Genomic DNA, 21,052 nt, shown 5'->3' with positions numbered 1-21,052 from the left:
CTGCTGGCCGGACATGTCACATTTTTAAGTGCCCTTTGTACCGAGCGGAGCGTTACCAAGCAGTCGAGAACAGAAAGCACGCTCGGTATCCTCCATTAGGAGAGGTATGTGCTGCTTGTTTGCATTTATTTTAGTTAAAAAAAAAAAAATCCACCTGTGGGTAAAGCAAGCCGTAAAAAGGGTAATTCTCAGTGAAGGGCAGCTGTGACGGCATCGGTCCCCTGCACTTATCGCGCAGGGCAAACAGCAGCGACTATCAGTTAATGAACAACACAAGCCTCGGGCTGCCTTTGCAACGACGCTCTCCCCACCGAGGCCTTTTAATGAAAACACAGCCATTGCAGCCCAGCAGATCCGCTTGGGAAAGGCCCGTGCGGTTTGGGATGCGTTAGGACACGAGGGCCGGTTCAGCGGGCTGCGAGCTCCACCGGCTGCTGGATCAGCACCGCGATCCCGCGCTTCCGCACGGTCTTCCTGCTTTTCGTGGGGAGGAACTACAGAAAGGCACTGGAGAGATCAACCCTCCCGGAAAACAAGTCTGGGCCAGTCCTGTCCCGGTCCCGACCGTTCCCTGTGGCACCTCCAGGGAGTGGAATCCCTAGGCAGCCCAATGGCACCGGCACCGAGGGGCTGCGGAGTTGAACCCCACGGGAGCCCCCGGAGCTCCTGCTGTCAGCGCCACGAGAGCATCCCAACAAAATCCCCGCAAAACCCACCGGGATATTGGCAAAACAGCCACGGTTTTCCACCACGCCACGACCCCGGTGCATTAAGCACCGTCCTCTGCCTCATCCTTCCGTGGTGCCTCCGAGCGCCCCGTGAACGGAGCCGCCTGGAGAAGCCACCGCGGAGCTCAGCTTCCCCCAGGAGCCTTTGGGTGGCCGGCACAGAACCCGCTCTGTTTGAGCCACGTTTTTATTTGCACTGCCAGGCTGGCTGGGAACAAACCCGCTCCAAAAATAAAGCGACAAACAGCGAAAGACAGCGCACGCTCTGCTAAACCGCCAAAACCCCTGAAAAACACCAAGTCCGGCGACACTCTGCTCCCTCCGAGGACACCTGTGCAAGTTGAACTCACAACCGATTTCGAAAAGGAACACGAGAAGTTTTAAGAACAGCGCAGTGAAAACACCCCCGGAGAGCGGGCACAGAGCCGGCCGAGCCCCGGAGACTTGTGCATTGAGACAGAGAACCCGAGCGCAGAGCGAGCCTGGGCAGTTGATCCAACGCACACGGGCAGGGGTAAAACAAGCGAGCTGTCCCCAGACGGGCCCACCAGAACCGGGGGGCTCGGTATAACAACCCACACGAGCTCCAGCTCGCTCAAACCCTTTGCTTTCTGAACTGAGCCCATCTGAGGCTACAATAACGTTTCTTCCGGAGGACAGTGTCCTTAAATTTAGTCTTAGTGACAAGAAAAGGACCTTTATGTCGCATTCAACTGTTTTAATTGTAGGAGAAAGCGAAAACTTGGAGCAAGATCCGGGCAGCACCTGCATTAGAGGCATCTCCAGTGCAAACGACTGCAGAGTATCAGTGGGAAGGTCATGGAAACCTGCCTGACACTACAATACCAGCCCTGGTAGGCAATAAATCTCTTCCTTCTTGCTTTAAGAAACACAAAAACGGAACGTTCTAGACTTTGATGCAGTAGTCACCGCGGCACCATTTTAATGCATGATGAACACAGCCCTTGATATTTTCACAAAGGATTCCAGCATCGCGCCTCTAGAAACGCGTTTGAAACTGAATGCCCGCTCTGCTCCACATGGACAGTACACGTTTCGAGCAGGTTTCAGTTCACGAGTTTACTTCCATAAATGTTCCTGGAGCATCGTTTGCTTCATCCGTCACAGCCCCCTGTCCGGGGATCCCCCTGCCAGGAGCCCAAGCAGGGGAAGGCACAGAAGCCCTCCGCTAACTCCGGCACTTTGTACTCCCTGGCTGTTCCCCGGGACGGGAGCGGAGGCCACGGAGCAGTGTCACAGGTGTCCCCGCGGGCAGACGCTGCCCGTAAGGCTCCCCCGTACTTACGGGCAGCGCGGGAGGCTCTCGGTCACAGCTCGGGTTTCGCCCCCTCTCACAGCCGAGCGGCCCTGCAGCTCGGGCAGGTGCCCGCAGACTTCTTTAAAGGCTGTTTTAAGAAAAGAGGAACCCGCGTTTCCGAGCAGAGCGGAGCCGTGCGCGGCCCGGCGTGTCTCCAGCAGCCCCCGTGGCCGGCGCTGCCCAAGGAAATGAGGAAGCGCGGGGAGCCGCAGGGAGCTGCTTCCCGCTCCCGCCCCGCGAGGCTGCGGATCCGCGTGCGGAGAGCGCGTTGGAGCCCCGCAAGGACGGAGCGAACGCGACGCTGCGGCCGGAGCAGGGCCGGAGCGACGCCGAGGCCGGGCGGCCCCTCGGGGCGAGGGCTGCTCCCTTCCCGAGGCTTTTCCGAGCGCGGGAAGGGGACCCTGGACGAGGCAACCGCCTTACATGGCTCCCAGGACGCGGATTCCGCTTCCCTGCCGCTGCGCCCGGGCTGGGATCCGCAGAGCACCCCCTGAATCCGTAGGGAACGGAAGGAGCGACACCAGCCTCTGCGGGGATGGGAGCCCCGGGATGGGGAAGGCCAGGCCTGGGCAGCAGGACACACCAGACCCGGGAGCCTCCGGAGGGGCGATGCTCCGTCCTGGGAATACCGCGGCAGCGAGCGCTGCGGGATCGCCACGAGCTGGGGGCAGCGTTTCATCTCACCAGCCTAGCCGAAACGCACCTACTGCGGGCCAAGGGTTTGGCTTCCAGAATGAAGGAGGGCTTTTTGACAGCAAAGCGCCCTTATGCTGATTTCTACAGTGTTTTTCACTCCCAAAAGGTCTATTTTTTTCCATTTTCTCTCCTTCAGCTCCTGCGCTGCGATCACCCCTTGCACAGCACGTTCTCCTGCGCGAGCACCGCGCAGGGATTTCTCTCCAGACAGGGATCATTTGTCTTCACTTTTGCCTACTAGTCACCAAGTGGCAGAATGCAGCTCATCCACACACAGGGTCTCTCCGAAGGGAGAAAAATGGTAGCAAAAAAAGCCTAAAAGGAATAATCCTGCCAGTTCCCATGTTCCCTTCTTTTTGGGGACTGGGAAAGACAGAACACAGCCCAGTTCATTTTCTCATAGAACCTGGGAGCCAAAAACAACTGAAATGAGCGCCGGAGCTGGAAAGGTACAACAAAGCTCACACAAACATCAAGTCTAGACACTGAAATGTGGAAATACGATTCCAATAACCACAACTGGCACATAATGTATTGATTGCAGCCCATCACAGAACAGCCCCTCCACCAGCAAGAATACAGAAAAGAGATTAAATTAATATCTTCCACTTCAGTTTTAGAAAATACGGATCTTTGGGGCATAAAATACTGCCTGGGTGAGCGTTTCTTCCATCCTGCTGGCTTTTTGCTAAGCTTTTACATTTATTCTCGCTAAATAATGACAATTAGCTGAAACTCTTCTCATGGCGTGGATCTGGTGGGCACAAAGTCCCTTGGACACGGGGGGACTTCTCCCCTACCAAAGGGCATCCCATGGAGTGCACTACGCAGGGCTGGAAAAGCTTCAAGCAGGACGGGTCTGAGAGGATGCCCGTCCTGAGATCCCAATGTCCCCGGGATACTCCAAAATCCTGGATTTGGCCTTGGCCTAAGGCAGGAAAGGGGGCAATAGAGGGTTAAGAGCAGGCAGGCTGGAGCTGCGCTGGGTGGAGGTGGGCAGCCGGGCCGAGCCACGCTCGCAAGCACTGACCTCTTTTCGAGTTAAACAAATGTTGGTTTCTTTAAATTAAAAAGGCACTAGTCCAATGTAAAGAAAGGAGAGACCAAGCGCACGGAACAGTGTTTTTCTAGACTGCCTCCTTGCTGGAGCAGTGCAGGAAAGGCCGGGATCTGGGAAGCTTGCAGGGATGCGCTGCGGCAGGCTGCACAGCGGCCGCAGGAGCGTTATCATCCCGCCGGGTATCGCGGGGCTTTTTCTAAAGAAGAAGCCAAAAAGCAATACTGGGTTACCATGGCGTGCAAAAATCGCCGTATGTGCACAGGATGTTTCCAAGCAACACATGGGCTACTATAGGAAACTCTTATCAGCAAATCCAAGCTCTTTTCCTGGATAATGCATCTAGGTCAAGCTAGGGAATGGTGGACGAAGACAACTAGTTCTGGTGATAGCTCTTCCATATCCATTCTGTGGATAAAATATTAGCAAAGTACAAGTTATCCAGCTTTTTTCCATTAAAGTCATTTACAACGATGGTTCCTCCAGAAACAGCATTTACCTTAATTATTCAGAGGTAACTTGAGCTCATCCTTCCTCAAGTCATGCCTGACACGGAGCTGAGCCCCCCTCTACCCCTCCTCTCGCTCCACCAAAGGAAAATCAAGCCAATATGTTAATTGCTGCAGTCAAAATCCGAAAGTTCAGGACAGGACTCGGACATACGGCATCTCTTTGGAGTCCACCTAAAGCCATGCGGCCACTCCATCCATTCAAACGCATTCTCCTGTGCATTAGCAGCAAAACCACTAAGTCAGCCAGAACGTATTCTTCTCCCATGGATTAGCTGGCACAAATTAGTGCAAGGGTGACGCATGCAGTCTCTCCCTTCCCATTTTTCAGCGTGCACAAACACCGGGGATTTGGAGACGCTTCACAAGTTCACGCTTAGAATTTACAGAGCGGAGGGAGCCTGACACAAAGCAGGGAGATAACACGTCCAAATGCCCTCAGGTGCCTTTGGGAACGCGTTTCCCCTCGCTCCCGAGCGGGGAAGGTGCTGCCAGCCCAGCAGAGCGAGCAGAGGCGCCCAGGAGGCACCGCGGGGCTGCGCGAGGGCAGAACCAACGGAGCAGGTTCCGATGACGCTGCAGCGTGAGGCATGGCGACACCGCGGGCGGCGGGACACGCCACGCAGGGCACGATCTGCCAGCGACGTGAGTCACCCGGGAGGCCACGGAACACTGTCTGTAAGGGACTACCTGAATGCGTTGGGTCAGAGGGGCTTCACGCAGGAGTAAAACGTTACAATGACTCTCCTTGCTCCCTTTGCTGCTGTTCAAATGCAGCAGGAAACTGCAGAACGGACCGGCACGAGGGCCGAGTCTTGCAAGGTGACGAATACAATTGCCAAGGTCCAGCTGCTAAATCTATTGATACAAGTGCCAAAACACTCCGGTTTTATTCCCTAAAAACATCCAAAAAATCCAGCCTCATAAGATGGGAAAAGCCTACAGGGTTAATGAACTTCAAGTTTGCTCCCCAGTAGTGTTAGCAAAAAAAAGTTATTAACGCACTAACACAGCTCCTCCAACTAACAGCACCCATTTAAGACATATGATTTGTTGATTAAAAGCAGATAGTGTTTGAGGCAGGGGAGCGCTGTCAGTCACAAGGATTTTGTCACAAACTTTCTATTTTCCCTTGGCACGTCACCAATTAGACCTACTTCTTTAGTCTGCTACCACCAGCACAAAAAAAAGCACGATGGGTTTATAATTTGCCACTGAATCCCATAGCAACTGTACGTCACTTTAGATGTAAATTACAGACAATTCTTTCCCATGCAATTTGAAAACTATAGAGACCAATCTATAATTTGAGCAGATCTAAATGGTATATGGTCAAAAATGGTATATGGTGGAGGGAAAAAGCTACCCTAAATAATTGAAACTGCCCCAGGCCGAAGCATTCCTGCGCACGACGCTGGACGTCTCCGCGTCCTGCCCAGCCAGGCCAGCGCCGGGAATGTTCCGCAGGAGTTGGGCAGCCGGGATGCTCCGCGTATCCTGCCCCGGGATGCGCTGCCTTCGCGCGGCCTCCTCCCGCTGATTCACCCGCTAATGTCACCGGCTCATGTTACTGATGTCATAACAGCTCCAGCTTTGACAGACTCCAGCGTCAGGGAATTAATAGGGCAGGAAAAAACAGGTTACAGGAAAGGAGCAGCGATGCAAAAGGCTACCGGGGAACTCAGTGGATTTTGATTCCGAAGGCACGTTGTGCTCCGACTCCTCGGAGCAGCCCTCGCGCCCCAGGTCAGCGCCCAGAGAGGAGCTTTACCCTAAAGACCCCGTACTGACGGCAACGGCCTTAATTTGGCATTTCCTATGTTGAGCACAGTAAGGCCACAGCATCTCTAGTGCCTTGCTCTAAAATAAAAGTCCTTTTTTTGTGCGTGTGGAAGATGGCTCTACGGGATTTGGTTGAATTGCAGCCTTTAGGAAAACGCTACTTCCGCCATTCCTGGTTTAAAAGGAGCCTGGGGAAGGCAGGATGTTCCGAGCCCGGGGAAGCCACATTTGCCAGGGAAGGTTCCCAAATGCAGAGCGGACGGTGGAGCACAGGGCACGTGCTCTGGTTAGCACAGCTCGGCCCCAATAGATATTGTGCATATTGTTCACCAGCAAACGGGCCGGCGGCGTCGCTGCAAAGCGCCGCGCGCGCATCCTGCAAGGCAGGGCTGGCGTGGGGCACCGTCCCGGCACGCTCGGGTCACCACGCGGGCCACGAAACGCAGGACGCGGTGCAAGAATCACGTCATTTACTGTCAAAGGTTATCCGGCGTGCTTGCTCACCAGTGCTGCTGCTTAACCACACAAAAAAAATAGATTTTGAAGTGTTCGAAGGCTGGGAATTCCCCGATCAGGGCTCCAGGAACAAACAGCTGGAGCGCTGCTTGCTCCGCGAGCGCCGAGGCCACGTACCAAGAGACGTCCAGGTCCGCCGAGGAGCACCCGGAACCGCGCGTTCCCGTCGCTGCTTGTCCAGAACCCCCCAAACGCCGCTAAAAACGCGGGTGTGAAAAGCAGGAGACGAATGGCACGTGCTGAGATGTACCTAGGTGCAGCAGGTGACGACGGGTACGACATCCCGTCAAAACGGCACGAGCAGCATCCAGGATAAAGACCGAAAGAGGACGAGAGAGGCAGGTGAGGGTCCTCTCCCGGGACAGCGAGACGGCTGGGGACGGACTGCGGAGCCGAGGGACAACCTGCACCTGCACCCGGAGGAAACGCCAAGGAAAGCCAGGCTCACCGAGAACTGCAGCCCTGGAGAACCGGGAGGCGTTTTAGGCTGAAACACCAAAATGGCTCCATTTCATCACCGGGCAAATTTGCTTAGGACTCGTTCTGCAGCGCTCAGCATTTCACAACCGCGGGAAGCCGTTCCGGGGTGGCAAGTTACACAAGGGGCAGATGCGCAACCTTTTCGGGGCGCCCATACGATGCCAATGTTATTTTTTCCCCCCCATAAGGACAGTAGTACATTTTTCCAGGTGAATATCTGGAGAAAATTCCCTTATGGACCAACAGGCACACGCAGCCCTGCGACCTGGGCCTCTGCCGCTCTCTGCGCGTTCTCTGTGTACAACACGGAAGCAAATTCCTGAAACACGGAGCTGGATATCACTATGTGAATGAGCAGCGCTCTCCTCCCTGGGACAAGGGCAAATCAGCAGGGACTCGAGCAGGAGAGCCTCAAGCAGCCAAATATAATTTCTCCCTAATCCTGCAGCACAGCCCACGCGTGCGGCAGCCCACGCCGGAACGCAGGCGCTGTGGCACGAGGGACACGAGGCACCACGGCAGCTAGCCCGGCCGGGGGAGCGTTCCTGGATTATGTAACCCCAATCCGTGGTTATTAGCCCCAGAAGCAGCTCGTGGCTGCGGAGGAGGCCGGCGGCGCGCAGGGCGCTTGCAGCCATCGCGCCCTCCCAGCGCACCAAACAGGTCAGACTGCACGCGCGTCGGGCAGAAGGTAACGCAAACAGTATTGGATTCCAGGCTATTATCCACATTACACAACCCTGTCGTCAGTTATACCGCATTTAAAACCCCACTGAGCAGCAGCCTTCGCAAATTTTTTTTCCATTTCCCTACTGCAGACCCAAATTAAATCCAGGCCGGTCTCCACAAACACGCTCCGACGGTGCGTTCGGAGGCGCTTCTTGGCATCTCCTTAGCCAAGCGCTTCAGAGGAAGCAGAGAAGTTCAACAAGCTGGAGAAACTGTTTATAGAACAAATGCAGAATGAGCATATGTGTTTAATAGCCCACTAATTGTTGCGTTATTCACTGTACAAACAAGCGAGCGCTTCTGCTCTTATCCTTTCCTGCCCATTTAATCACCAGTAGCCTTTGACTATTTCTCTTTTGGGTGGTGGTGAAGGAAGCAAAGTTCATTAGTGGCCCTTGGCCACCAAACAATCCAGAGACCAGACTTCATTTAGAAAATAAACACCACTATTCATGTGTGACAGGGACTCGGAATAGCTTCCCAAAATATTTAATACAGCTGCCTGTAGTCTTCCTATCCTCCCTCCCCCAAAAGAAAAGGGTTTCCTAATACATAGGCTGTTTCTTCAGGCTTATTTCTTCTTTTGGGGAGAAAAAGCTGACAACCAAGTCCACGTCCAATCCACTTATTGCTACTCACTTGTCATAATGCTGATGAACACTCATTAAAATACAAGTTGATAAACCCTGGAACAGTAATTACCTTCGTCCTCATACAGAGGTTGCCCAACTCAGTGATGTGATGTAACCAACACCCTAAATTAAAAATAGTGTTGTGACAACATATGGTTTATCCTACAGAAGCTGGCGGCAGGACGCTGCTAATGACAAACGGGTTCGGTTCCCTGGCAAGGTGAGGAGACGGATACGGAGCCACCCGGAGCCAGGGCAGAGGAGGAGGGGAAAAAAGACTCCTAGCAGCGATAATACTAATAGAAGGGTGGCTTTCCAGCTCCTTTCAGTGCCATCGCGGGGACAGCGGCCGAGAACTCCCAGTATTCCCTATTTACGTGACTAATAAGCTCTCTGGACGCGTTTCAAGGAAATATCTCGGCAGAGACGATCTGGAAATTTCAAAACACGGCCCCGCTGGAAGGGACGGAGCGCGGGACAGGCCGGGGCGCCAGGGCCCCCCAAAGACACCAACCCCCCCGGGCACTAACGGGGGTGTCGGAGGGGGAAGGACCCCCCCTCCTGGGGGGGCCGGTCTTCCTCAGCCACCTATTGGGGGGGGGGCACCGACACCCGCCCCGTCAATTACCCGGTGCCCCCCCCATCTCCCGTGCGGCCGCCGGTGGGGGGGGAACCGGGACCGCCTGGCAGCTCCCGGGGCGGGGGGGGGAGGACGAGCCGCCCCCCCCGGCAGGCGTTAACGTGTGCGGGGAGCAGCGAGACCCCTCAATCCCGGCAGGGCACGGGCCGGGGGTGGGTAGTAACGGGGCCCTCCTCGATGTCCTCCGCCATTTACCGGGGCGGGGGGGGGGCAATCCCGGTGGCCTCAGCGAGCGCCCCCCCCATCCCCGCACACCGGCGCTCCCAGGGCCCCCCCCGCCGCGTTCGACCCCGTCAACCGCCGTGCGGGCAGCGCCCCCCCCGCCCCCCAAACCCCCGCGACGCCGGTGCCGCCCGGGGCGGGCCTCGTGGCGGGAGGGAAGCGGGGCAGGGAAGGCGGCGCCGCCGCCGCTCACCTTGCAGGCCTGGTAGCTCTCGAAGGCGCGCAGCGCGCTCTCCGTGAGCTTCACGTGGAACACGGAGACGCGGGTGCCGCGGCCGAGGCGGCCGCACGACAGCCCGTACCCGCGCTCCGCCTGCAGCGCCGCCATCTTGGGACCGTCTCCCCCTCCGCGCCGGGGCCGCCGGGGCCGCCCGCCGCCGCCACGCCCCCTCGCCTCATGCATTATTCATGAGGCGCCCGCAGGCCACGCCCACCTCGGGGCGCCTGTTGCTGGGGCAAGGAGGTGGGCAGCGCGCGCTGCCATTGGCCAGCTCTGCCGGGCCGCCGCGCCCCATTGGGAGGTGGCTGGAGGAGGCGGGGATATGCAAATGAGAGCCGCGGGGCATGGCGGGGAGGGTGGTTTGGGGCAGCCCTCTAGCGCGGGAGGCCCGGGGGGGGCGTTAACGGGGACCCCCCCCCGGGAACGGCCGCCTTGGGGGGCGGGGGGCGCCCGGCATCACCCCAGGGCAGGAGCGGGGGGTCCGCGGGGCCTCGGGACCCTCCTCACCGCGGAGGGGGCACGGCCCGGTCAGCCCCAACCCCGGATGGCGGCACCGTGGGGCCCGTGCAGAGCTCCGGTCGCGGAGCAGGTGCTGGAGCCAGCACGGGATTCCCGGGAGCTGGCGCGGCCAGCCACCCGCACCGGGATCCCCCCTCCAAAGTGCAACTAAGACTCAGGCAGAGGGTCCCCGCGCTCCAGCTCCCGAGGGGCTCAGCACCCCCAGGATAAAGCCCCAGCCGTGACGGAATTGTCCTTTATTGGGAATTTCACAGTCATGAGGGGACAGGCAGCCAAGCCGGGACAGGGGACACGGCGCCCTGGGGGGAATGTAGTGGCCCTGGGGGGGACACGGCCCTCGCGCCCCCACGCTCCTTGGCTTCCTCGCTCGCTGCCAGGGCCAGGCCGAGCTGCCCGGGCGCGGAGGCTCCTGCGGCGGCGGCGGGGGGCTCCGGCACCCCCGGCGGGAGCTCGTCCTTCCCGCGGCCACGGCCGCGGGGCAGCGCGTGTCAGTTCCTGGCCGCGATGACGACGGACAAGGCGACGCCACCGAGCGCGATGGCCGTGGCGCCGAACAGCCACTTCCAGGGAATGGCCTGGGGAGGAGGGAAGAGGGCGGTGAGGCGACGGGCCGGGACACCCGCGGCCTCCGCGCTGGGACAGCACAGCCCAAAAAGGCAAGCGCGGCCCTGGGGACGGCATGTGCCAGCGCCGGCCGCGGGGCCGCGAGCGCCAGCGGAGCAGCTGGCAGCGAGGCCGGAGGCTCCAGCTGGCACCGCCAGCACCCGGCGGGGACAGCGCGGCTCCCGGCTCCCTTACCCAGGGCAGCTTGTCCCGGCACTTGGCCGGCGCGCCGGTGGGGTTGCCCAGCATCTTCCTGTACATCTCCGTTTCCACGCTCTTCTGGTCCGCGTGCTTCCGCACCAGCTTGGAGAGCTCCGCGTGGATGGTCTGCGGAGAGGGGACGGCGCTGCCGGCACGGCTCGCGACGCGCCGCGGACGGCGGCACCAGGCACGGGATTTTCCTACTTTAATACTCGGTAATTCCTGCCCCAGGGACAGAGCTGCATCTGCCTGGACACGGGCCAGGAGGCCGAGCCCCGGCTGACGTGGGATGGCAGCGAGAATCGATCCCGCTGCTCTGCGGCGAGCGCGCGCCGGAGCGCTCCGTGCCGCAGGAACTGCTGCGTTTGGAGGGGGCTCCGCGGGATCGAGCGCTGCCACCCAGCAACGATTGGAACGACGGGTTCGGAGCGCTGCAGTCCGAGCCCGGCACCGGGGGGCTCTTCCCGAACCCCGAGAGCGAGGGCCGTGGCCCCGCGTCCCCGTCGGCGCCGGGCGCGGGGACGGGGCGGCGCCAGCGCGGCCGCACTGTGCCCTCTGCTGGGGACACCGCGCTCCGGGCGCCGCCGTCACCACCTCCCGCATCCCAGTCACCACCTCCCGCATCCCACGGGGACACCGGGACTTCCGCGCCCTGGGGACGCTGGTCGGAGGGACCCCACGGATGGGGTGCTCGCCGGGAGGTCCCGCTGGTGCCGAGGCAGCCGGCAGCCCCGCAGCACCCACATTTCCTCATCCTGGCTCCGTTTCCACCCCTGGGAGCCCATGTGGAGCATGTGGCCACTTCCCTGATCCCTGGCACCAGCTGGAGCAGCCGGGAAGCTGCTGTTTCCGTGCTGGGTGTTTGGGTATTTTTTTCCCCCTCTCTTCAGTTAAAAGCCTCACACAAACAGGCTGGCGCAGGGATAGCCGGACTCGCAGTGAGCGGCTCCACCGCGATCCCGCTCTGCTCTCTCCCCGGGATCCTGCTGCCTGGGAAGCTCATGGAATGGGGGCTTCCCAACCACAGAGCGCCTTGTTTCCCAGGGTCCCATCCTGCTCATGGCCTTCCAGGATGGAAAATTGTGATGCTAATAAGGACGCTCGGTGAAATGCCTGAAGAAAAGGCGGATTAAACAAGGCAGGAGTGCAGTCCATTGGCGCAGCCGGGCACCCTGCCCCCAGCGCCTCCCTGCCCTCCGCATCCATCCCTGCGGCTGATCATTAACCAGCTGGGAATTCCCAACCCCGGGATTGCTCTCGCCTGGACGGAGGGGCCGGGGCTCCGGGGCTGCTCCCCGAGCTCCGGGGCGGACACGGGGCCGCGGCCGCGCTCTTTCCGCAGCGCTGCGGCCGCCCGGCCCCGCGGGGCTGCCGGGACCCCGTGCTGGGCACGCGCTGGCGGCGAGTCCCGCTGCTGCCAGGAGCAAAGGGCAGCGGGAGCGTCGTGACACGGAGATAAGGGCCCTGCCAGCTCCGTCCTTGTCCTCAGGCCACGTGGCGGTTCTGCAGAGCCAGGGCCGACAGAGCCCCGCGGTGCTCCCTGCACCTACCTTGTTGGAAGGCTCCAGCTTCAAAGCCGCCTTGAGGATGGGGATGGCCTCGCGGTACTCGCCCTGCTGGGCCAGGACCTGCGACGGGGGGACACGGCGCTGAGCAGGGCCGGGGGCTGCCCGCTCCCCTCGGCCCCGGCACGGCCCGGCCTCACCTTGCCCTTTCGGAAAAGGGCCTTGATGTTGCCAGGCTGGTGCTCCAGGACCAGGTTACAGGACTTGAGGGCCGCCTCGTAATGGTCCAGTTTGAGCTGGGAGGCCGCCAGGTTGTTGAGACATTTCACCTTCACGTCCAGCAGCTCGGCCTCCTCCTCAGTGCTAAAATCCACTGCAAGGATCCCCGAGGCCCCTTAGCCGGGAAGGCGGGAGCGCCTTCCCGTTTGGAAGGCCCACGGCCACGGCGGCTACCTTTGGAGCTGGAGCCGACGACCTTGAGGGCGATGTCGTAGGAGTTGATGGCCAGCACGTAGTCTGCCCGCTGGTAGTAGAAGTTGCCGCGCTCCCGCTTGCGGTTGGCCAGCGCGATCTTCTCCTTGCCGGGGAGCAGCTCCAGGTCCGGCGCGTCCCGAGCCTCCAGCAGCTCCACCTCCAGGGTGAGGGCCGCGTCGGGCGGGATGTCGGGGCTCCTGCGTCAAGGAGGGCACCTCAGGGCTCCCGCAAAGGAAGGGCCGGGCTGGCGGCCGTGCCCTGCGCCGGGTCCGCGCGGCCGCCGCGCTCACCTGCCCTGCGAGCCGTAGCAGTACTTGGCGTCCGACACGATCAAGGCCGTTTCTCCCATCTCCAGGAGCTGCGCGCACAGGTCCAGCGCCTGCGGAGTCGAGGTTTGCGCCAGGCGCTGAGCGAAGGGCCCTGCCCCTCCGGAGATGCTTCCCAGCCCACGAGGTGGCACGGGACCCTCCAGCCGCCCCCATTCCCCCCGCGCGGCTCCTACCTGCAGGACGTCGCAGTCCCCCAGGGTGAAGGTGAGACGCGGCTCCTGCTCCACCACGGTGCCGTCCTCCCGCGTGGCCTTGAGGCGCACGGTGACGTCCTGGCCCTTGCGCGGGCGGCTGTCCTCCCCCTGGCCCGGCACCAGCGTCTTCTTCCTGAGCAAACCGTTGCCTGCGCAAGGGGGAGGTTGGAGACCCGTCAGCGGGGCCGGGGCACAGCCTGGCTCCGAGCCGCGTTATCCCGCTCTGCCGTGCGCCGGCCGGCATCCCCACAGCGGGAAGAGCCGCCAGGTCGCCACGCCAAGCGATGGCTCCCTGCAAACCACAACCCACGAGCAGCCTCTGCCCCGGGCGCAGACCCGCCTGTCCGGTCCTTCCTGCGCTGCCACATCCCGCCGGGAAAGGCTCCCGGCTCCAAGGGCCAGCTCAGCACCCTAGATGGGAGCGGAAGGTGTGGCAGAGGCTGCTTCCGTAGACTCCTACCCAAGACATCGAGCCATTCCTGCGGGTCCTTGGCGCCCGCCGGGGCCTGCTCTGGCGCCGGGACCCCCTCCTTGGCCGGTGTCCTCCCCCGGCCCACGTCCTCCAGCGGCGGCAGCTCGCTCAGGTCGTCGTCCTCCTCTTCCAACACCTCAAAGTCCTCCCCGCTGTCGAGCGGGGAGGTGCCGGCCCCGGCGAGCTCGGCCGCGGACAGCTCGGTGCCGCTGTCCCCCCAGTCCGGGGAGCTGCTGCTCTGCTCCTCCCCGCTGGACGCCATGGCCGCGGAGCCGGGACAGGAGGGCGCTGCGGGGGAAGCGAGAGCGGGAAACGTCGGTGCTTCCACGGGCGAGGGGTAACGGTGGTGCCCACCCTCCCGCCGAGGACGGGGAGACGGGGAACGGGACGGGGACCGCGTGGGGCTTCCCCGAGGAGGCGACGGCCCCCGGGAACAGGGGGGACTGGGTAGGGGCTGCCCCGGGAATTGGGAAGGGACGCCCCGCAGCCCCACGGAGAGTCCCGGGCTCCGGTAACGGGGATAACGGGGCGGGGGATGCCCCAAAAGCTCCGAGGAGGGTCCGGGTCCCGGGCGCAGCCCCCGTCGCGTTCGGGGGTCCCCGCCACGTGTTTCCCGCCGGCGCGCGCCCTACGTCACCGCCTACGTCACGCGCTGGGGATCCCCCCTAGCAACAGGAGCCGCCGCGCGCGCCCCCCGCCTCTCCCACCTGCCCCGCGAGCGGCCGCCGCCGGCCCCGCCCCCTCGCCCCCATTGGGCGGTCGCGCCCCGCCGCCGCGACGCCATTGGGCGCAGCCGCTGCTCGTCACCGCGGCGCCGCGACGCCTTAAAGAGACCGCGCCGCAGCCCCCGGAGCCGCGGGGAGCCCCTCGGCCCGGGGCCGCTGGCGCCGCGGCAGCAGCGCGGGGCCGCTCTCGGCCCGGGGCCCCGCGGGTCTTACCGTGCGCGGGCGGGGGGCGCCGCGCTCCGCCTCCCGCGGGCCGGCGGCCGCCACTTCCGGCAGGGCGCCGTGACGCAAGGGCGCGCTGACGTTACGGCGGCGCGCGCTGCGTGACCCGCACCCCGGAAGCGCGGCGAGCCCCCCCCCCCCTTCCCTCCGGTGCCGGGACCCCTCCGCCATGTGAGGCCGCGGGCTCCGGTCCCAGGTGCGGCCCGGGGGGCGGCGGGGGCTCCGCTAGCGGGTCCAGATATGGCAGCGCCGGCGATGGGGTTAACGGGAACCGGGACATGCGGGGGGGCTCCATTACCGGGATATTGAAGGGGGGAGGGAGGGGCGCCGGTACCGGGGCGGGATCTGTCGGGGGAGGGGCCGGGGTGCAGCAAGTGACAGAGCCGGGGGGCCCCCAAAGAGGAGCGGGGACGGGGGCTCCGGTAGCAGCATCGGGACACGGGAGGGGGCTCCGTGACCGGGAGGGGAGGGGGGGGCGTCACCGGCACCGGGGGTGTCCACACGGGCCGACCCGCCGCCTGCCGGCCCCGCAGGCGGCCGCGCGATGGAGCCCTCGGCCTCGCGCGTCTTCTGCAGCCGCGTGCTGGGCATGGTGAACGCCGAGGACGTCAACGCCATCATCCAGGCGCAGAAGAGCATGTGAGTGCGCGGGAGCGGGGCCGGGCGCCGCGGGGACGCGGGCGCCGCGCCGGGGAGCGCGGGGGCCCGGCGGGCGCCTCCCCAGCGCCGTCTCGCCCGGGCAGGCTGGATCGCTTCGAGAAGACCAACGAGATGCTGCTCAACTTCAACAACCTCTCGAGCGTGCGCATGCAGCAGATGAGCGAGCGGTTCCTGCACCACACCCGCACGCTGGTCGAGATGAAGAAGGACCTGGACAGCATCTTCCGCAGGATCAGGTGGGTTGGGGAACCTGGAGAGCATCTTCCAAGGATCAGGTGGGGTTGGGGAACCTGGACAGCATCTTCCAAGGATCAGGTGGGCTGGGGGAGCTGGATAGCGTCTTCCAAGGATCAGGTGGGCTGGGGGAGCTGGACAGCGTCTTCCAAGGATCAGGTGGGGTTGGGGAACCTGGACAGCATCTTCCAAGGATCAGGTGGGCTGGGGGACCTGGACAGCGTCTTCCAAGGATCAGGTGGGGCTGGGGAACCTGGACAGCGTCTTCCAAGGATCAGGTGGGCTGGGGGAGCTGGACAGCGTCTTCCAAGGATCAGGTGGGGCCAAGGGACCTGGACAGCATCTTCCAAGGATCAGGTGGGCTGGGGAACCTGGACAGCGTCTTCCAAGGATCAGGTGGGGCTGGGGGAGCTGGACAGCATCTTCCAAGGATCAGGCGGGCTGGGGGAGCTGGACAGCGTCTTCCAAGGATCAGGTGGGGCTGGGGGAGCTGGACAGCATCTTCCAAGGATCAGGTGGGTTGGGGAACCTGGACAGCATCTTCCAAGGATCAGGTGGGGCCAAGGGACCTGGACAGCGTCTTCCAAGGATCAGGTGGGCTGGGGGACCTGGACAGCGTCTTCCAAGGATCAGGTGGGTTGGGGAACATGGACAGCATCTTCCGAGGATCAGGTGGGGTTGGGGAACATGGACAGCGTCTTCCAAGGATCAGGTGGGTTGGGGAACCTGGACAGCATCTTCCAAGGATCAGGTGGGGCCAAGGGACCGGGACAGCATCTTCCAAGGATCAGGTGGGGCTGGGGGACCTGGACAGCGTCTTCCAAGGATCAGGTGGGTTGGGGAACCTGGACAGCATCTTCCAAGGATCAGGTGGGTTGGGGAACCTGGACAGCGTCTTCCAAGGATCAGGTGGGGTTGGGGAACCTGGACAGCGTCTTCCAAGGATCAGGCGGGCTGGGGGAGCTGGACAGCGTCTTCCAAGGATCAGGTGGGGCTGGGGAACCTGGACAGCGTCTTCCAAGGATCAGGTGGGCTGGGGGAGCTGGACAGCGTCTTCCAAGGATCAGGTGGGGCTGGGGAACCTGGACAGCATCTTCCAAGGATCAGGTGGGCTGGGGAACCTGGACAGCATCTTCCAAGGATCAGGTGGGGCTGGGGGAGCTGGACAGCATCTTCCAAGGATCAGGCGGGCCGGGGCGCGAGCTTTGCGCACACGGAGCGCGCGGCGGCCTCACGGTCGTGCTCTGCTCTGTCCTCGCAGGACGCTGAAGGCGAAGCTGGCCAAGCAGTACCCCGAGGCCTTCAGCAGTGAGTGATTCCTTCATGTTCGATCCCATTCGCAGCTCGGGGCTCCGCTTGCTTTTGGCGGAATCCTGTCCTGAAGGACACAGGATTCTTGGGAGTTGGGTCCTCTATGGGAGGAGACACCCAGCACATGGCTGCTGCTGCAAAAGGGCTTTATTCTTTTAAGCACACTTGTGAGAGAGCACAAAGCCACGTGAAAAGTCCTTGTGCTCTTAAATAAGCCTGTGTGAGGCTACAAGCTGCACGTGGCTGCTGCTTGAGGCGACACCAGTTACCTGTTGATGAGCTGTGAGCAGGCACAGCTTGAACATGCGGGTTCTTTGTGGGGCTTGTGCCGGAGCTTCTCTGCTTCCTGGGGGTCCCTGGGGTTATGGAGCCGCGTGTCGTCCCGGCGTCAAAACCAAGAGCGTCTTCCCTTGCAGACATCCACGAGTCCCCGATTCTCGATGACGACGACGACTTCGACCCGGTTCCCAAGAGCACCACGACCACCATCGCTACCTCCGAGCAGAGCACCGAGTCCTGCGACACGAGCCCCGACATCATCTCCCCCACCACGAGTCACGATTTTGAGGATTTATCGCAAGGCCGGTGCCATTCGCCGGCCGTGAACGGACCGAGTCTAACAGACGAAGAAGCCCCCAATGACCTGGACTAGGGGAGGCGACGCCGCGGCCAGCCCGGCCCCTGCACGGCGGGACTCCCCGTCCCGTGTCTGTATCCGTGTCTTTGCTTGGCCGCTGTTTTTTGGGGGAAGAGGGAAGTGATGGCTGAGAAGGGACAGCCGAGCGAAGAGGAGGCTCCTTCAGCCTCTGACCCACCTCCGTAGCGCGTCCCCCGTACGGGCGGATGAGTAAAGCGTGGATCTGAAACCGCTCCTGTCCTTTCTCGGGGGTGTGCGCGGGACAGCCGCAAGGCCCCCAACTTGGGGGAGATTTTGGCTTTCCGGAACAGAGGTGCCCAGGCCGCTGCCTTTCCCACCCTTTCCGTGCCCGCGGTCCCTGCGTGCCCGGTCATCCCGACGGCGGCTGCGGCCGGGGGCTCCTTCGGGCTCTGGATGAGGTGGGAGGTACCAGGGGGGTCTGCGAGGAGCTGGGCCAGGGCCCAAGCGCAGGGGCTGGGGGGGCAGAGCCTGTTTTGGGGCAGATACCTGGGGTTTGGGGAGAGCGGGGGGTGTGGGGCTGGGTGGGGGAGGCAGAGTCGATTTTGGGGGCAGATACCTGGGGTTTGGGGAGAGCGGGGGGTGTGGGGCTGGGCTATGGGGCCAGGAGGGGTCAGGGCCCGTTTGGGGGCAGTAACCAAGGGTTTGGGACCAGCCTATGGGGCAAATGTGGGGCCAGGCCTGGCATGCGGCCGAGTTATGGGGTGAGCAGGGGGAGCAGGGCCCGGGTATGAGACGGGAACGGGGCTGAGGCCGTTTTGGGGCAAGACTCTGGGGTTTGGGGTCCGGCTATGGGGCGGTGAGCGCGGGGCTGGGGGGCGGAGGGGCAGTTTTGGGGCCAGAGTCCCCGTTTTGGGGCCGGGCCGCGGGGCGGGGCGGCGCGTGCGCAGTGCGGCGCGGGGCGGGGCGGCGCGTGCGCAGTGCGGCGCAGCGCCGCGCGGTTGTGACGCGCGCGGGGGCGGGTTCCGCTTCCGGGCGGCCCTTTCCTCGCGGCGAGGCGGCGCGGCGGGCGGGTGCGCGGGGCGGCGGGAACCGCGGGGGGGGAAACGGCGGGGGGGGGCCGGGAGAGAGGGGGAGGAGCTCGGGAAGCGGCGAGGGGGCGGGGCTCGGGAACCGGGAACCGCGGGGGGGGGGGGGGGGGCGGGGGGAGCTCGGGAAGCGGCGGAGGGGGGGGGCTCGGACACCGGGAACCGGGAGGGGGGGGGGGTGACTTTTTGGGGGACGGGGCTCCGATGCCCGGGGGGGGTTGGGGAGTTCCCTGGTCGGGGAGGAGGGGGAGGGGCTCGCATGGCCAGGACCCCGCGGGGGGGGGGGGGGGGGTCCTTTGGCCAAGGGGGGGTCCCCGGGGCGGGGGGGGGGCACTTTGGGCGGGGTGCGGGGCTTGGGGCCCTTGTCCGGGGGGTCCCGGACGCCGGGGCCCGTGCGGGGTCCCCCGGGTGCCATGCGGTGACACCCCCCCGCAGACGGCGCCAAGATGCAGATCTTCGTGAAGACGCTGACGGGCAAGACCATCACCCTCGAGGTGGAGCCCAGCGACACCATCGAGAACGTGAAGGCCAAGATCCAGGACAAGGAAGGTAGCGGCGCCGGGAGGGGCCCCCGCGCGCCCGGCCCCCGCGCGCGCCCTGACCCCCGTGTCCCCCCCAGGCATCCCGCCCGACCAGCAGCGCCTCATCTTCGCGGGGAAGCAGCTGGAGGATGGGCGCACGCTGTCCGACTACAACATCCAGAAAGGTAGCGGTGTCCGCGCGGCGTCCACGCGGCCGCGTGCGGCTCCACGCGGTGTCCGTGTGTCCATGTATCCACACACAGCTCCACACGGTGTCCGTGTGTCTGTGCGAGCAGCTCCACACGGTGTCCGTGTGTCCACACACAGCTCCACACGGTGTCCGTGTGTCCGTGCGAGCGGCTCCACACGGTGTCCGTGTGTCCACACACAGCTCCACACGGTGTCCGTGTGTCCGTGCGAGCGGCTCCACACGGTGTCCGTGTGTCCACACACAGCTCCACACGGTGTCCGTGTGTCCACACACAGCTCCACACAGTCTGTGTGTCCACGTGCGGCTCTGCACGGCGTCCATGTGTTCATATGAGTGACTCCATGCAGCGTCCATGTGTCCATACGTGTCCACGTGTCCCCACGCCGTGTCCGTGTGTCCACACATGTCCCCATGCAGTGTCTGCATGTCCCAACACTGTGTCCGTGTGTCCGCACGTGTCCCCGTGCAGTGTCTGCGTGTCCCCACGCTGGGTCTACGTGTCCCCACGCTGTGTCCGTGTGTCCACACGTGTCCCCACGCCGTGTCCGTGTGTCCACACGTGTCCCCACACGGTGTCCGTGTGTCCACACGTATCCCCACGCTGTGTCCACGTGTCCCCACGCTGTGTCCGTGTGTCCACACATGTCCCCATGCCGTGTCCGTGTGTCCCCGCGCGGTGTCCGCGTGTCCCCACACCGTGTCCGCACACTGTGTCCGTGTGTCCACGCTGTGTCCGTGTGTCCCCGCGCGGTGTCCACGTGTCCCTATGCTGTGTCCGTGTGTCCACACATGTCCCCATGCCGTGTCCGTGTGTCCACGTGTCCCCACACCATGTCCACATGCTGTGTCCGTGTGTCCACACGTATCCCCACGCTGTGTCCGTGTGTCCCCGCGCGGTGTCCACATGTCCACATGCTGTGTCCGTGTGTCCACACGTGTCCCCGCACGGTGTCCGCGTGTCCCCGCGCGGTGTCCGCGTGTCCCTGCGCGGCTCACGCGGCTCCGTCCCGCGCAGAGTCCACGCTGCACCTGGTGCTGCGCCTGCGCGGGGGCATCATCGAGCCGTCGCTGCGGCAGCTGGCGCAGAAGTACAACTGCGACAAGATGATCTGCCGCAAGTAGGTGCCCCCGCTCCCCTTGTCCCTCCTTTCCTGCCCCCGGAGCCGCGCGGGAAGCTCCAGACGTCCCTGCAGGGAGTCGTGGAGCTGCCGGGCTTGGGAACGGGGCTGTTTTCCCGCTGCTCACGGCGGTTATCCGTGCTCGGAGCCCGCCCCGATCCCGGGAAAACGCCGCCGTCGCCCCGCAGGTGCTACGCCCGCCTGCACCCCCGCGCCGTCAACTGCCGCAAGAAGAAGTGCGGCCACACCAACAACCTGCGCCCCAAGAAGAAGGTCAAGTAGCGGCGCCGCCTCCGACGGGTCCGCGCCGCGTCCCGGACACGTCCCCAGCGTGTCCCCCGGTGTCCCCCCGTGTCCCCCGCTCCGCGGGCGCGCGGTCAATAAAGCCTCGCAGTGTGTGTGCGGTGTCGTGTGTGTGAGCGGGACGGGTCAGGGCGCTCCACGGTACCGGGTGGGCGCTGGGGCGGTACCGGGGGGTATTGGGGGCGCGGGGGAGGTTTAGGGGGGACTGGAGGTGAGTACTGGGGGTGTCGGGGGGTAT

General features: G+C 63.4%; 4 protein-coding genes across 4 annotated transcripts in view; 2 read left to right on the top strand and 2 right to left on the bottom strand.

Annotated features, from left to right (window-relative positions):
• Positions 1 to 9,641, bottom strand: part of ELL (elongation factor for RNA polymerase II) — a 40,484-nt gene extending 30,843 nt beyond the window's left edge. Inside the window, exon 1 of the mRNA XM_088535690.1 lies at positions 9,503 to 9,641. Coding sequence (XP_088391816.1) covers positions 9,503 to 9,637 — 135 coding nt within the window. The 5' untranslated portion in view covers positions 9,638 to 9,641. The remainder of the gene's footprint in view (positions 1 to 9,502) is intronic.
• Positions 9,642 to 10,536: 895 nt separating this feature from the next.
• Positions 10,537 to 14,863, bottom strand: FKBP8 (FKBP prolyl isomerase 8). The gene is made up of 9 exons (XM_088535691.1): positions 14,765 to 14,863; positions 13,815 to 14,114; positions 13,334 to 13,503; positions 13,122 to 13,210; positions 12,811 to 13,028; positions 12,558 to 12,730; positions 12,403 to 12,480; positions 10,847 to 10,978; positions 10,537 to 10,623 (listed from the first exon to the last, which is right to left on the bottom strand). The coding sequence occupies exons 2-9, from the start codon at positions 14,086 to 14,088 to the stop codon at positions 10,537 to 10,539; spliced, it is 1,221 nt and encodes a 406-aa protein (XP_088391817.1). The 5' UTR covers positions 14,089 to 14,114; positions 14,765 to 14,863.
• Positions 14,864 to 15,290: 427 nt separating this feature from the next.
• KXD1 (KxDL motif containing 1) lies at positions 15,291 to 17,643 on the top strand. The gene is made up of 4 exons (XM_088535692.1): positions 15,291 to 15,412; positions 15,517 to 15,669; positions 16,929 to 16,975; positions 17,395 to 17,643. Exons 1-4 carry the CDS (start codon positions 15,318 to 15,320, stop codon positions 17,628 to 17,630), a joined length of 531 nt encoding a protein of 176 aa, XP_088391818.1. The 5' UTR covers positions 15,291 to 15,317; the 3' UTR covers positions 17,631 to 17,643.
• Positions 17,644 to 19,091: 1,448 nt separating this feature from the next.
• Positions 19,092 to 20,797, top strand: UBA52 (ubiquitin A-52 residue ribosomal protein fusion product 1). The gene is made up of 4 exons (XM_088535760.1): positions 19,092 to 19,210; positions 19,281 to 19,367; positions 20,409 to 20,511; positions 20,700 to 20,797. Exons 1-4 carry the CDS (start codon positions 19,108 to 19,110, stop codon positions 20,791 to 20,793), a joined length of 387 nt encoding a protein of 128 aa, XP_088391886.1. The 5' UTR covers positions 19,092 to 19,107; the 3' UTR covers positions 20,794 to 20,797.
• Positions 20,798 to 21,052: the final 255 nt, after the last annotated feature.

This window comes from Tinamus guttatus, unplaced genomic scaffold (assembly GCF_059628265.1).
Source record: "Tinamus guttatus ecotype Peru unplaced genomic scaffold, ASM5962826v1 Tinamus_guttatus_pri_ptg000643l, whole genome shotgun sequence".
NCBI lineage: Eukaryota > Metazoa > Chordata > Aves > Tinamiformes > Tinamidae > Tinamus > Tinamus guttatus.
Note: the sequence above shows the minus strand (reverse complement) of the source record. Positions and strands in the feature narration are given on the sequence as shown.